The 15,076-nt window shown below is 38.0% G+C and overlaps 1 protein-coding gene across 11 annotated transcripts in view; it reads right to left on the bottom strand.

Annotated features, from left to right (window-relative positions):
* Window positions 1-15,076, bottom strand: part of PHACTR2 (phosphatase and actin regulator 2) — a 216,083-nt gene that overhangs the window by 101,395 nt on the left and 99,612 nt on the right. For 2 of the 11 annotated variants that reach the window (XM_036415220.2, XM_036415221.2), the window contains exon 1: window positions 4,979-5,239. The exons of 8 other annotated variants lie outside the window; for them this stretch is intronic. In XM_036415220.2, the coding sequence (XP_036271113.1) occupies window positions 4,979-5,024 (46 nt within the window). In that variant the 5' untranslated portion in view covers window positions 5,025-5,239. Of the gene's footprint in view, window positions 1-4,978; window positions 5,240-15,076 lie in introns of those variants that run through there. One more of the 11 variants, XM_036415227.2, reaches the window with a different exon arrangement.

Below are 15,076 nucleotides of genomic sequence, written 5' to 3'. Positions count from 1 at the left end.
GTAAAGTTTGACTTCTGACCACGTGCATGTTACTTTCAATAAGGAAAATGAACTGTCCATTTTTGCCTTTATGATTTCTTCTTATACAGGGTTTATAAGGAAATATCCTGAACATGATAACTATAAGGTCCTAACCAAAATATGGAAACCAAAAAACACAGACAGATAAAGATTCTATCACGGTCCAGATGTAATCCTGAATATTTTATTCACTTGTGTTCCCTTGTCTCCTAAAAATGAGAAGTGTGATTTTGTCGGTGCTTTCAACAAAAGGACTGAGGCTAAGCAGTCAGAGCTGGCCTACAGCACAGTAGGAGTGGGGTGGGGTTGAAGAAGACTGGAAGAAATGGTTACTAGGTTCAGACACCAGCCTTCAGACAACAGAGCCAGAGTAACATGCAATTCTTGAAGTAAAAATGAATAAAAATAATACATTGCTTTCATTCATACTAGTATAGTCATTGGCTTTAGGTAGTCAAGCTGTTCATTGAGAATATTTGTTGAGTCATTTAAATACTCAACAAACATTTATTGTGTCCAATCGACTCTGCCCTGTTCTTGGCAATGGGAATGTTGGAAGACTCATCTCTTCTAGAGCATGAGACCAGAGGATACAGAAACCACATTATTTGGGAGCGTAACTATTTAGCCTGTACTTAGAAATAACAGGTCCAGACCTTAATAAAATACTAGCAAATGAAATCCAGCAAAATATTGAAATATTATATACCGTCCCCAGGTAGGCATTATCCCAAGAATGCAAGGTTAGTTTAACATCTGAAAATCAAGTAATGTAATATGCTATATTAATAGAATAAAGAAGAAAAACCACTTGATCATCTCAATAGAGGCAAAAAAAAAAAAAAGAGCCTTTGACAAAACTCAATACTCTTTCATTATGAAGACACTCACAAACTAGGAATAGAAGGGAACTTTTCAAAGGGCATCTATGAAAAGAACCACAGCTAATAGGGCATTTTATGGTAAAAGAGTGACAGCTTTCTCCCTTAGATCAGGAACAAGACAAGTGATTTTAATTAGGTAATTTGCCTTCCTATTATTGAGTTATAAGAGTTATTTGTAAAATGGATACAAGTTCCTTATCAGATATATGATTTGCAAATATATTCTCTCATTCCCTGGGTTGTGATTTTACTTTCTTGATAATATGGTTTGCAACTCAGTTTTAAATTTTTTATTGTGTTCAATTTATCTATATTTTTTACTTTATTTGTATTTTTTGGTGTCATATCTAAGAGACCATTGCTTAACCAACATTAAGATTTATAGCTATGTTTTCTTATAAGAGTTTTATAGTTTTAACTCTTCTGTGTTGGTCTAAGATAAAGTTAATTTTTATGTATGGCGTGATGTAGGTTTCCAATTTAATTCTTTTGCATGTGGTTATCCAATTTCTAGCACCATTTGTTGAAAAGACAATTCTTTTTTCATTGAATTGTGTCGGTACACTTGTCAAGTGTCAATTGACCATATATGTAAGGGTTTATTTCTGAACTCTCAATTCTATCCTATTGACCAAATGTCTATTAAGAGGCTATACTGTCTAGATTACTGCAGTTTTATAGTAATTTTGAAACAGAAAAGTGTAAGTTTTCTAACACTGTTCTTCTTTTCCAAGATTATTTTGGCTATTCTGGCTTTCTTGTATTTCTATATGAATTTTACCATACATCAGATTTTTAATTTCTGCAAAAAAGTCAACCTGGGACTTTGATAAGGATTGTGTTGAACTTGTAGATCAATCTGAGTAATATTACTATCTGAACAATATGAAGTCTTCCAACCCGTAAATATGGATGTCTTCCTATTTATTTAGATTTTCTTTCCACAATATAGTTTTTAGTGTATGTCTTACTCTTCCTTTGTTAAATTTATCTCTAAGGATTTTATTGATTTTGATGCTATTAGAAATGAAATTGTGTGCTTATTTAATTTTCAGAATTGCTAGTTTATAGATATACAAAAATTGTAGCCTGGATCCATGCTGAACTAGTTTTTTGGTGTTGTTTTTTGTTTTTTGTCTTAATATATTTTTTAGTGGATTCCCATATATAAGATCATACCACATACAAGATCTACATATTGATACAAGGTCATGTGCAAGGAGAGATAATTTTATTTCCACCTTTCCAGTCTGAATGCCTTTTATTTTTTTTATTTTTTTGTCTAATTGCTCTCACATATACCGTATAATGTTAAATAGAAGTAGCAAAGGTGAACATTCTTTAAAAAAAAAACAGAAATTAACTGCATGTCTTCAGAAATAATTATTAATGGTTTTCCTAGATCCCGGAGAAACAGATGTGGCCTTAAGCTGAAAGATTCACAAAAGCCTGAAGTCAAGAGAGTGAACAGCAAGCCACCTTATAGCCTACAGTGATGATTCTCACACAAGCCCACATCCAGTAACAAGTGCAAACCATTGGACTCTGTGATACTGATTCCTTAGACTCAAACAGATTGCCCCCCCACTCAGTGTTCAAGATGAGAATCATCTTCACCACTATGACCCCTAGCAGCGACTCGAGGCTTAGACAATTAGTAGACGGCTGAGCACAAGCAGAAGAAGGATCTTCACACCTTATGTAAAGCCTCAAACAGCTAATAAGGAGTGAACAAAATACTTGGAAGAGTAGAAGGTATGACACTCTCCGACTCAGAGAAGAATACCAACATGAACATAAAACGTAGATATGACGTCCAAACGTTCTCTTGTTGTTGTTGGTTTTATATTTTCATTTAGAATCTGATGGTAAACCTTCGGGGAAATGGAGTAATTAATAGTAATAGAGCTAGAGAACCCAAGTAGATATCATGTGAAAATTACTCTATTCCTCAATACTAAAACTTGTAGCTACTATCATCTCTTAATCAACCAAACAAAACTAGAGGGTTGTCTGGGTTGGTCTCTTCACTATAAACTTTTATAATATATTTTTATTGATATCAGAGAGAAAGGGAGAAGGAGAGAGAGATAGAAACATCAATGATGAGAGAGAATCATTGATCGGCTGCCTCCTGCACGACCCCACTGGGGACCGAGTCTGAAACCCGGGCATGTGCCCTTGACCAGGAGGGAACTAGAGATCCTTTAGTCCACAGGCCGATGCTCTATCTACTGAGTCAAATTGGCTAGGAGCATATAAACTTTTAGACAACTAAACCGAGGCCCTACAATTTAAGTATAACCAAAGCATCAAGTATGTCTCTGAAATATGGTCAAGAATAAGTTTTTGTCTAAATTACTTTTATCTAAATAAACTGTATAATCTCTTGACATAACTAGCCATTTAATTAGGAATTATAGCAATCTGGGGGGGAGGGGTTGTTTGTTTTTTTCTGTACTAGGTAAGAGCTAGGACAGTCACATTTTAGGATCCTGTTCTGCTTTTTACACATCACTTATGGAATATTTCCTGGTTTTTGTTAACACGAAACTCACTCTTCTAATAAGAACCCCCACTGCCCTGGCCCGCTTGGTTCAGTGGATAGATCATCGGCCTGCGGACTGAGAAGTCCCGGGTTTGATTCTGGCCAAGGGCACATGCCTGGGTTGCAGGCTCGATCCCCAGTAGGGGTTGTGCAGGAGGCAGCTGATCGGTGATTCTCTCTCATCATTGATGTTTCTATCTCTCTCTCCTTCTTCCTTCCTCTCTGGAATCAATAAAGGGGAAAAAAAAAAAAAAGAATCTCCATTAATAGCAAGTCTCTCCTGCCCAACCTTATCATTAACAGTAAGGGAAGGTGTGGTGTTTGGGGATTCTGGTTTCTCTCCTTTGCAAAGGGTTCCTTCTCTTGGGGCACTAGCATAGGACTCGGCAGAGCAGAGCTTATGATATTTCAGGGAGTGAAGCTCTGCAGAAGAATAAACAAACCCATGTGGGGAGAGTTTGGGATGACAGAACGCTCTATCTAGTTAGAGACACCCTGGAGCTGATCTAAAAAAACAGAAACCTTCGTCTGTGCCCAGTCATTTCCTTTCAGTAACATCCTGTGGACATTTACACAATTTCAAAAGTGTATCTAATAGATGAAGGAATAATGTAAATGGCTCCTTTGAAGTATTTTTTTTTTCATTGACAATGGAGAATTACCAAAATAGTACCTTTTACATTTATTCTCCAATCACAAGTAACACCACCAAAAAGTTACTCATCGCTTCACTCCTGGAGAAATGGCAGAGGAACCTGCTGCCTTCCCTTTTTTTTTTGTTTTGTTTTGTTTTGTTTTGTTTTAAGAAAACGAAAAAAGTAAAAAAGAAAAGAAAAAGAAAAAAAAAAGAAAAGAAACTTCAAACAGGGCATTACAACTCAGAAATGTACACACGTTTCCATAAAACGAACTTTTTAGCCCTTAATAACTGAGTTCATGTGATGCGTCCCCAAATGGTATAGTTGATGTGTCTACCACCAACCACCCAGGAACCACTGGACACAAGGAAGCCAACTTTTCATCGTTAGTTACTAAGTAGTCAGCGCCCTGCCAGGGTCAGAGAAAGAAGGGAATCAGCACTTCTTGCACTCCGAAAAACAAACCATAAATCAGTGGGAAGGCTTGAAAGAATCCTGGGTCTGTGTTCAGGAGCCAAGCGTAAATACAGAAAAACCGGCTGGCACGCTTATCTCCCCTAAATTTCGCGTTTTAAAAACACAGCGCTGCTCAGATGGCGTTTCTCGGAAATTTCAGGCTCATGGGGTAATTCAGATCATGGCCCAAGCGAGGCATCTCTTTGCAGAAAATGGGAGCCTGCGCCTTTAAGGTCCAGTCGGCTGGATCCCAAAAGGCATGCATTCCACTTTTCCACGACAAAGAGTCCGGGGGAGCGCTCCCTCTCGGGTTTCTCCCGGGGACTTGGCGGGATCGGGATCGGGCAGGGCAGGACGAGTGCAGGGCCCCCCCCTTACCGTCCCCGCTGCGCCCCGCGCCCGCCCTGCGCCGCCCGGCGCCCCGCACTCACCGCCGCTGGGCTGCGGGGACAGCGTGGACACCGAGGTCTGGCCCATGGCCGGGGTCGCAGGGCCAGGTCCGGCGGCGATCACGCGGCCCTCTTGGTCCTGGGATCATGGGTCCGCGCGCAGACAGGTCCCCAAGCGCTCATCGCCCAGCCGGTCTGCCCGCCGCGTCCCTCACCTTCTCCCCCACGCGGGTCTCGCAGCCCGGCCCGGCCGCAGCCGGCGCGGCGGATCCTGCCCAGCGGATGCCTGTCATTCCTCTATGCAGATTAGCCGGGGTCAGGGGTTACGGAGGAGGAGTGAGGGGGGGAGGGAGGAGGGGAGGGAGAAGTGGGGGGCGCAGGAGTGGGGAGGGGAGAGGCGCGGGCTTGTCCAGCCGCGCCCACCGGGTCTGTGGATACCAGCACATCCCCCCTCTTCCACCCCCCCCACCCCCCGTGGTGGTAGAGAGTTCAGGCGACTCCCTTTGAGATGAAAAAGGTTCAATGTCAAAGGATCCTTAAGGACTGGAAGAAAAGGAATTAACAGTACTTAGTCACGGTACTTAATTGAAGAAAATGTGTTTCTTTTCAAGTTAGTTCCTTCCTCACATTGTGTGTGCAGTAGTGCAGCCCTGTTAGATGTCTGGTTTGCGTGCATTTCTTTTTCCTTGTTTTAAACATCATCTTCCTTTCAACAAATAGAATTAAACACACACACACACACACACACACACACACACACACACACATTAGTGGCCCCAGTCGGGTTGGACAATAAATCTGAAGGATAGATCTGTGTGTGAGATCAGTACCATACATAGGCTGCTTGCTCTCTACCACCTAAAGCCCAGATGCCCACCTCCCCTGGGAGGGCTACCAGACCATGTGGTAAGGTGTTTAAAATTACAAAAGGTGAAAAACAACAGTAAACTTATTTTAGAAGCTCACACTGCCTAAAAGTTGAATTAAATTCTACTATAATATTATATTAAATCTCAAGTCTTCTTCAAAATATGACTCTAAGTACTCTTGGTATTTACAATGGATGGTTAGTATAATCAGTAATCTAGGCCATATGTACAGGGTGGGTAAAAGAAGGTTTAGAGTCATTGAGTACAGAAAGAGGGCTTATTCTTATACTTACTAATCATTGTATTATTTTCTGTACAAACAATGGTAAACCTGCTTTTGCCCCACCCTGTATTACCTAGAGAGGTAGAGCACACTGAATAACAGCTGATGCTTCACCACAGTCCACTGAAACCCAGGAGAGTGGTAGGTGCTTAAAAAATCCTCTAAAACCTAAGAAATCCATAACTTGTGAAAATTCAATTTAAAAAAAACAGCAGCAAAACGATAGTATTTTCATATAAAAGGTAACTGATAAGTTTCACACCAACACAGATGTTCATCGCAGAAAATGATAGAGAAAATTATTCTAACTAAAGGAAAACATATAAGGTGGAAACTGGGATCCTTACAAAAGCATGATAAAATTAAGAATGATTCAATATCTGGTTAAGTGCAAAAGATGAGATTTATCATTTTGAATTTGCCCTACTAATTAGTTTATGAACTGTAGATATGTGTACATATGTATATTTATATGTAGGTATATGGCATTAGAGCAGATGGTGGTTGCATAAATGTGTTCACTTTAGGAAAACCCTTTGAGCTATGTTCTATGATTTGTGCACTTTTGAGAGGGACATATTTTTAAAGCAGTAAAAAAAAAAAAAAAAAAAAAAAAAAAAGTGCAATATATTTAGGTCACTTGCCACAGCTTTAACTTTCTAGGTTTTCCTAAAGATTCAACTTAAAACTCTTGAAAAGCTACAAAGTGTATATATTAAATAAAATGATCTATTATTTAATACTTAAAACATGAAAGTCTTTTTTCCCCTAAAGTTTGTGTTGTTCTATTTTTTGAAATATATTTGCTGGTTTGTTCCATTATAGTTGCCCTAATTTTAAACACCCAAATAGCCCACCCTTCACCATGGGAAAGATTTTCCCCCCTAGAATCAATTATCTACTGCCCTTTGCCAAATTCCCTTTTCTTTTTAATTTAAATTCTTTATTGTTTAACCTATTACATGAGTCTCCTTTCCCCTCCTTCCCCCCACTGACCTCTCCCTGGCTACTTCCATCCCCCAGCACATGCTTCACCCCCCTACTGTCTGTGTCCACTGGTTATGCTCATATGCATGCATACAAGACCTTTGGTTGGTTGATCTCTTACTCCCTGCCCCCTTGCCAAATTCACTCTTAAGAAACCCTGATTTTTTTCAAAAGAAATTAAGGATTAAATAAAATGTGAGTTCTAATTAGAATATTGAAATTAATCTTAACTGAATTTCCTTAAAAGTGCAAAACTGTTGTGTTTGAGAACACATCCCAGCTGAGAGGGTTTAGCAATCAAAGTAAACAATTCTAATGATTTTTCCATTTCTTTGCTTTAAGTTGCCTTAAAACTACAACAACAAAAAGCCCAGGCTAAGTGTTTTCTCAACCTACATTGAGAGGAGGGAACCTCTCAGTCTTCCTTCCACTGAGAGAGCTTAGTTAGTAACGGAGGCCATTGACCAGAGGAAATACACATTAGATGTTACACATTAAAACACCCACATGTAATAATTTTTAAAAATTGACAGAAGTTAAACTTTGAGGTTCAACATTTTTACTGTAGTTCCTTCTTTTCCTTGAAAAACAATCATGTGTCTCTTATTTTCTTCTACAGATTCTTATGTCAAACATCAAAGTGGTACTCCATAGTTCTAATCTTTCAGGATTCCCTAAATCCATCCATATTTACTTTATTCAAAACCTTTTATGATTTGCTAGTTAATATAATCTTAGCCTCATCTGGGATTCTGATAATCCCCCGATCGGGTTGCAGGCTTTTCTCTGAAACTTGTCCAGTTCCATTACATTATTCGTGAAGCATGTCAAGCAGAGCTGCAGGAAGTGTGTACTAGGGTTGTGTTAGAAGGATGGCCAGCTATTCTAGTTGATCTCCAGAGCTTCTGATGGGGGTTGGCATTGAAGCAGACTTTTTTTTTTTTTTTTTAATCACAGCTGACAAATTATTCTAATGACCACAGAAAGCATTGATAGAAATCCCTACATTTCATTTCTAGGTTCTAACACAAAGGTTAGAAGTTATCACTTAACAAGGATACTTAAAAGCAATTTCTCCTAAATTTGCCTTACTCTTCCCATATTCTGCTATTATTCAGCCAACTCACAGCTTTCTAAGAGTTCTGGGTGTTAATCCTATGGGCCTATTGTTTAAGCTATGGGAATGTTTAATGTCATCTGAAAAATATGGATAGTTCTCTATTACCTCTTTCCAGAAAATTTATTTAAAAAAAAATGCTAAGCAAGATTAGTGCCAATATCTAACTCTGAGGAAGGTAATTCTTCAGCGTTTATCCCAGTGGTCCTGCTCTTTGGTCTATATTTTTAAGCCAGTCTCTTATCTAGTGCTATCCTGGTAAATGTTTAATCAGTTTTGTCTGGGGGTAGGAGACAAGATTGATTTGCAATGTGTAGTGTTTGCCAGTTTCCAAGATGCAAATACTTCTACAATGGCCAATTCAACAAGTGGTCAACCAACTTGCAAGATTTATGTCAACTGGTTTGCAGAATTCCTAGACATATAACAACCACCCTGTATGAGTTGACTTCAGCATAACCACTACTTTCATCTCTTGTAATACGCTGCCACCAAACCATATGAGGAATCATTTATGTTAAGCCTTCCTAAAAATACAGAGGGATGGCATCTACTGATTTTTCCACGTCCAGCCTAAATATTTTTCAACCCTTGAAACAAATTTGATGATTTATTCATTTAATTCTGGAAAGAAATGAAGAGTGGGGTTTGATGGAATTTCCCCTTCCTGAAACTGTTTTTGCCTTGTGATGAAGCGGTGCACTTACTGAGATTTTCAAGTATTCTACCCTACAACACAGGTTTCACTGGCTAGTCCGATGGAGGAGTTCTTAAGCTCGCCCAGCGGGGCACCCAAAGTCACACTGCACTCCTAATGAATGGAAATCACCATATCTATTGGATAAAAGTTAAAAGAAGACATAAACCTAAACTTCTTTCCTACTAGTTCCAAGTCCAAATTGCAGACCTATATTTTGGTGACTAACAATTACTACTGCCACCATTACGAATCCTGTCACTCCACTCACTGCCAGCCTGCTTTAGGCAGCCAAATCTAAGACTGGAGTGGGCGAAAGAGTGACAGCTTCCTCCCCAAGAGTACAAATGCCATGAACAGGAGGCTGGCTGTTCCGTTTGCCCAGCTGCTGCGAGCAGTGCTGGGGCCCATTTAGAGACACCCGCAGTTAGGAAGAGAAGGTCTAGGAAGAGTCCTAGGATGTGATGGTTGATCACAGAGGTGGTGGCCCAAGAAGCTAGGAGGGGGTGGCCATGGACAAGGAGGTGAAGGTTCATGTTCGTGTACTTGCCACCCTTGTTCCATGGAGATCCAGCAAATTACTGTCATTTCCTTGAGTCATGGAAATTGCTGTCCCAGAAAACCCTTTCTTAGTGGGAAGGAAATGAAATTGAGTAATTATAACTTAATAACTGTCCACATAGTGTTTATTTTCCAGATACGGTGCTCAGATGAAACAACACAAATTCATAGGTCATCTAAAACAGCATTTTAGCTAACTATGTTCTTTCTACTTACAGTTGTCAGATTTATTAAAAAGCAGGAAACTGCCTTTTCTCCCTTCCTCTGATGGAGGTGCTAGAGGGCAATTTTTAAACGTAGAAGGCTATTAATACAATAGGTCCTAACAATCAGGCAAAAGAATATGTAACTCAGAAACTAAAAGTTGATGTGCAAAACATTTTCAATGTTAAGTTCATTTTTAAATTAGAGTATCTACTGGTTTTTAAAAACTCTGTACTATCCCAAAACTTGGGTACATTTTGTGAAAGGCAGTAGTTTACTAACAAAAATAATAACTACTGAAAAACAGTTTTACCATATCTTATAATTTCACCTGGAATTCTATACATGTAGCTAGTGCTTACTTTAAAAAAAACTACTCTATAGCAATTGCAACCGAATGTTTCCTATGCCTTTTATTTTGACAATTCTGAGAGATTTTAGTTTTAACATGAAAATATAAACAGATCAAGGAGAACTTTGGTTAAGAAAAAAATTACGACTTTGGACATTTTAGTTATATTAAGCATCAGTAGGACAGAAAACCACATTCCACAAGTATTAGCACAGGAAACAAACCTGTGGGACAGGCTTTTCTTTCCTATTGTTCTCATATTTTTATGTGATCTATTTCCTGAGTTTTCCTTCTGCTGCTTGCTCAGGCTAAAAGGATTAACAAAATACCTTGGCCCTGCCTTTGTGTAGAAGGGCGTGCTGTGCCTCACGTGTGCTTACTTACTGATTGAGCTGGACAGTTGGAAGATTTACTCTGGCAAATAAAGACCTCAGGGGGTGGTGCTGGAATTTCCTTTTGCAAAAACTTTTCCCCACCCCAGGAGAAAAAGTGTGCACTGCGCTGCACGTCATTTCATAAGAAAAACAAATTACTCACCCACTGTGCATAAAACTCTGACAGCTGTTATAAAATTAATAATCTTTACTGACCAAAAATCTATAGAAAACAGTCCTTAAAGACATCTTGAATAATCACTGCTCACTTTACAGAAAATAATTGCATTAAATAAGGTCCAAATGACTGTTTCCTTCACCATCATATCCCTCCTAAAATATAACAAAATGTTGAGCACACAAAAGGCATTTAATATATAATTGGTAAATAAAAGAATAAGGATTTGGGTTATCTCCTTAATTATAGCAATTTGAGGTATGAATTGAAAAAAGTCCTTTAGGAATATATGTATGGCTTTGGTAATAATATGTGAATTCCATTGCAAGATAATATCAAGTCCAGCAGATTTCCTTTTACATGCCATTTTATTAATAATCATCTAGATCAGTGGTTCTCAACCTTTCTAATGCCGTGACCCTTCAATACAGTTCCTCATGTTGTAATGATCCCCAACCATAAAATTACTTTCATTGATACTTCATAACTGTAATGTTGCTACTGTTATGAATCATAATGTAAATATCTGTGATTTCCAATGGTCTTAGGCTCTACAGCAGCAGTTCTCAACTTGTAGCAAAATTACAGTTATGAAGTAGCAACAAAAATAATTTTATGGTTGGGGGTCACCACAACATGAGGAATTGTATTAAAGGGTCGCGGCATTAGAAAGGTTGAGAACCACTGATCTAGACATTCAACAGAATTCACAGAGGGCCTCCCATGAGGACCCACCCCAGGAGAAAAAGTGTGCACTTTTTCTAGTGCATGGCCATGAAGATAAGTGAGGTGAGATTTCTAGTATATACAGGGAAGGGCAAAAGTAGGTTTGTGTTATTTGCAATAATTAATAATCCTATCTAATAAAGACAGAATATGCAAATTGACCTCTATTTGCGACTAAGATGGCAGCGCCCACAGCCAATAAGGAGGGAATATGCAAATTATGCAACAAAGATGGCGGCAGCCACTCTGGGCCTCTGGGCAGTGTGCGAAGGCAAAAGGTGATGGCCAGAGCATAGGCTCAAGTCCCAGGTGCCAGCAGCCAGGAGAAGAAAGGCCTATTCTTGCACGAATCTTTATGCATCTGGCTTCTAGTACAAGTATAAACTCTGGGTTTCATATACTCATAATTATAAACATCCTTTGCCCCACCCTGCACAGTAGTCCGCTCTTGTACACGGAGGATATGTTTTAAGACCCTCTAAGTGGATCCCTCAGACTGCAGAGAATACTGAACCCTATCTATACTAGGCTTTTTCCTATATAGACATACCTATAATAAAGTTATAAATAAGGCACAGTAAGAGATTAGCAATAATAACTCATAATCAAATAGAACAATTATAACAATATGCTACAATAAAAGCTATGTGGGTGGTTTAGGGGCCATTATTAAATAAAATAAAGGTTACTTGAACACAAGCACTGGGATTCTGCCCCAGTCAATCTGATAACCAAGAGGCCTACTCCGTGATTAACTGGCAGGGCATGCCTACAGCCTTGATACACTGGACAAAGGGATGACTCATGTCCTGGGCAGGACGGAGTGAGACAACACGAGACTTTATCACGCTATCAGAATGGCAGTAATGCAAAATTTATGAATTGCTTATTTTGGGAACTTTCCATTTAATATTTTTAGACCACAGTTGACTGTGGGTAACTGAAATTGCAGAAAGAGGAACTATGGATAAGGGGAACTACTATACATGTAGAGAGTGGGTGTTGGGACTTACAGGTAAATGATTACAATAGTGAGTATTGGTAGAGGTGTGTTCCACCAAGAGTTAAGGATGAATCATGGGCTTATAGAGGGAAAGCTCTGAATTTTATTAACTGCTAAATCCAAATCTTTCTAATGCAGAGTCAGTAGTTCTTTCTGAAGATACCTCAAAATCATGAAGCACTTCTTAAATCAAAGAAAGATTAAATTCTGATAGTATGCTTTTAGTATTAACTGTATTTGTTTGTTTATTGCTTTTTGAGGAATAATTTCAAAACCCTAACATCTACCCATTTCAAGTAAACAGTTCAACAAATATTGGTAAATATGTAGCACAATCACGCCCACAATGAAGTTTTAGAAAACTTTGAGAACTTTAAAGAGTTCCATCATGGTTAATCTCTGTTCCACCCCTGGCATTGGACAACTACTGACCTCTTTCCATCCCTATAGTTTTGACTTTCCTAAAATTTCACATAAGTGAGATAACACATGTGTAGTTTTATACTTGGCTGCTTTTACTTAATACTGTGTATTTGTATGTATCAGTATTTTGTTCCTTTTTGTTCTGAGTAGTGTTCCATTATATGGCTATCCCAAAGTTTGTTTATCCATTTACCAGTTAATGGGCATTTGGGTTACATCTGTATTTCATTATATTCATATTCTATGAAAATACATAGGATCCTTATTATATATGCATGATAGTTCTATATAAATAAGATCATTTAATGGTTCATCATTCAACTAACAAATATTTATTATGCATATCTTTTGTGAAAGGCTCTGTTCTATATACTTGAGATATAGCATTAAACAAAAAGTAAAAATATCTACACTGTATTTTTTAATAGAAAAAATTATTGGAATGTAGTTGAAGACAATTCAAGATGAAGAATAGAACTACCTGGTCATTATAAGAACTGAAACATCACTAGTAGTAAGGCAAATTTAAAGCTTATTGTTTTGCCTTCAGGGAAAAATACAAATGCATTTTCAGTGTTATTCAAACCACTTCCATTATTAAATAGCTCAGCATTCTATAACTAAAAACAGATGAAAAACTCATATCCACTATTTTTGTTTCCTTTAGAGTAAATACCTCTCTATAAAAATATTTTTTTTTTAATTCGTAGCACAATGATGTCTTTAAAACTTCAAATGATATCTTAAGGAAATTACAAACAACATCAGTAGTTTATCATATTTAACAGTCTTAAGTTCAACTGTTCTTTATTTTTATGCTTCTTGTATTTAACACAGGCAGGGAAAAGCAGCTGTGAGGTTTGTCCCTAAAAACATATTTATTTTATTAGAACTTAAATCTAAATTTAAGACATGCCTCCAAGTAAAACAACCCTCTAGAGAAAGTTGTACAGATTGAAGAGACCTTATAATATAAAATGGATTTCAGTAACTACAAATCACTTCTCAATTAAGGAAAGTTGACACATTCTCCAAATGGGTGAAAAAGGTGGGAGCCAAGAAGGAGGGTGAGGCAACTTGCAGGTGTTCAGACTTAATCTTTCATCAAAACGAGATTTATTCAGGAGAAATCACACAATAAGAAGTACACACACAAAATAGGCTTGGAATACTGCCACTTTACACCCCCACACCACTCTTCAAGCAATGAGGCTTTTTTGCTAATGGGTTTTCATTCCCCAACTTCTCCAAGCAGAGGGCTTTCAATTATGAGAAGGCACAAGGGAAATTTTTACAAGTTTCAGAGGGGCCCAATATAGAGTAAGAGGCAATCTTTACCTGATTTGTTTATTTACTTACTTAGCAGAAAATGCAGTGGATTTTGCTGTGCTATAAACATTCCAAAACCCACATAAAGTCCCAAAGAATTCCCCATTTCTTCCAATTATTTTATTGCTTCTTTATAGGTGGTATAGACAGTATTGTTTTGTGAACCAGTATCACACGGTTTGCTTCTGTGAAACCAGTGCCAAAAGTAATATTCAGCTACATTTATTAATAAAACAATCAGCCTTCATATACATTTCTCACTTGAGCCTGTGATTTTAGGGTGATAATTTTTGCTTCATTTTCAAGTTAAATGTTACCCTATGTCACCTGGAGTTTTTTTATTTCACGCAACAGCACTATGGATATTTAGGTGTACTTCATTATTTATGTCCATATAGAAATAGTGAATACCTTAATCTGAAATTTAAAATTGCTATCTGAACAGTGAAACTTTGTTCCCAGTTGGCCAACACTGCAGAGACTAAAATTCATGGCATTTCCCCCATCTTCTATCTAGGTTTACCCTGAAGCCTTGGTTCTCCAACCTCCGTTTGTCTCCCTCTTTTATTAACATCTAGAGAACTCATCCTTCCTCCAATTTTATTTTCTATGACTAATTTGGTTGATTGATTCTCAGTATCTGGCCTCCAATTCTCCTATCTTTTATGTTCTCAAAGACATGTTGGCTTAGATGTCAAATCTCCCTGGACCTAAATTTATATATTTCCACAGAAACTTCCACCATGGAATTTATCCCAAGGCTGTCTCCTCAAACATTTCCTGCACTGGACTGAGTGTCATTGGAAGCCACTCTTGTTTACCATTATAAGGCAGCACAGAGCCAGCACATGGGTAAGTGCTCACTGAGCATGTATTTTACATATAAATGAATGAATGAATGAGTGAGTGAATGAATGAATGAATTCATCTGATCTGTAGCAATGTATTCATTAGATCTGTGGGTACCAAAAGAAATAGGAAAAGAAAATTAAGGATGCAATAAAAGTACATTGGAGTTCACTCTTAGGCCTAGCAGT

Source organism: Pipistrellus kuhlii, unplaced genomic scaffold (genome assembly GCF_014108245.1).
Source record: "Pipistrellus kuhlii isolate mPipKuh1 unplaced genomic scaffold, mPipKuh1.p scaffold_m20_p_5, whole genome shotgun sequence".
NCBI lineage: Eukaryota > Metazoa > Chordata > Mammalia > Chiroptera > Vespertilionidae > Pipistrellus > Pipistrellus kuhlii.
The sequence above is the reverse complement of the archived record's forward strand: the minus strand, read 5'-3'. Positions and strand labels throughout refer to the sequence as shown.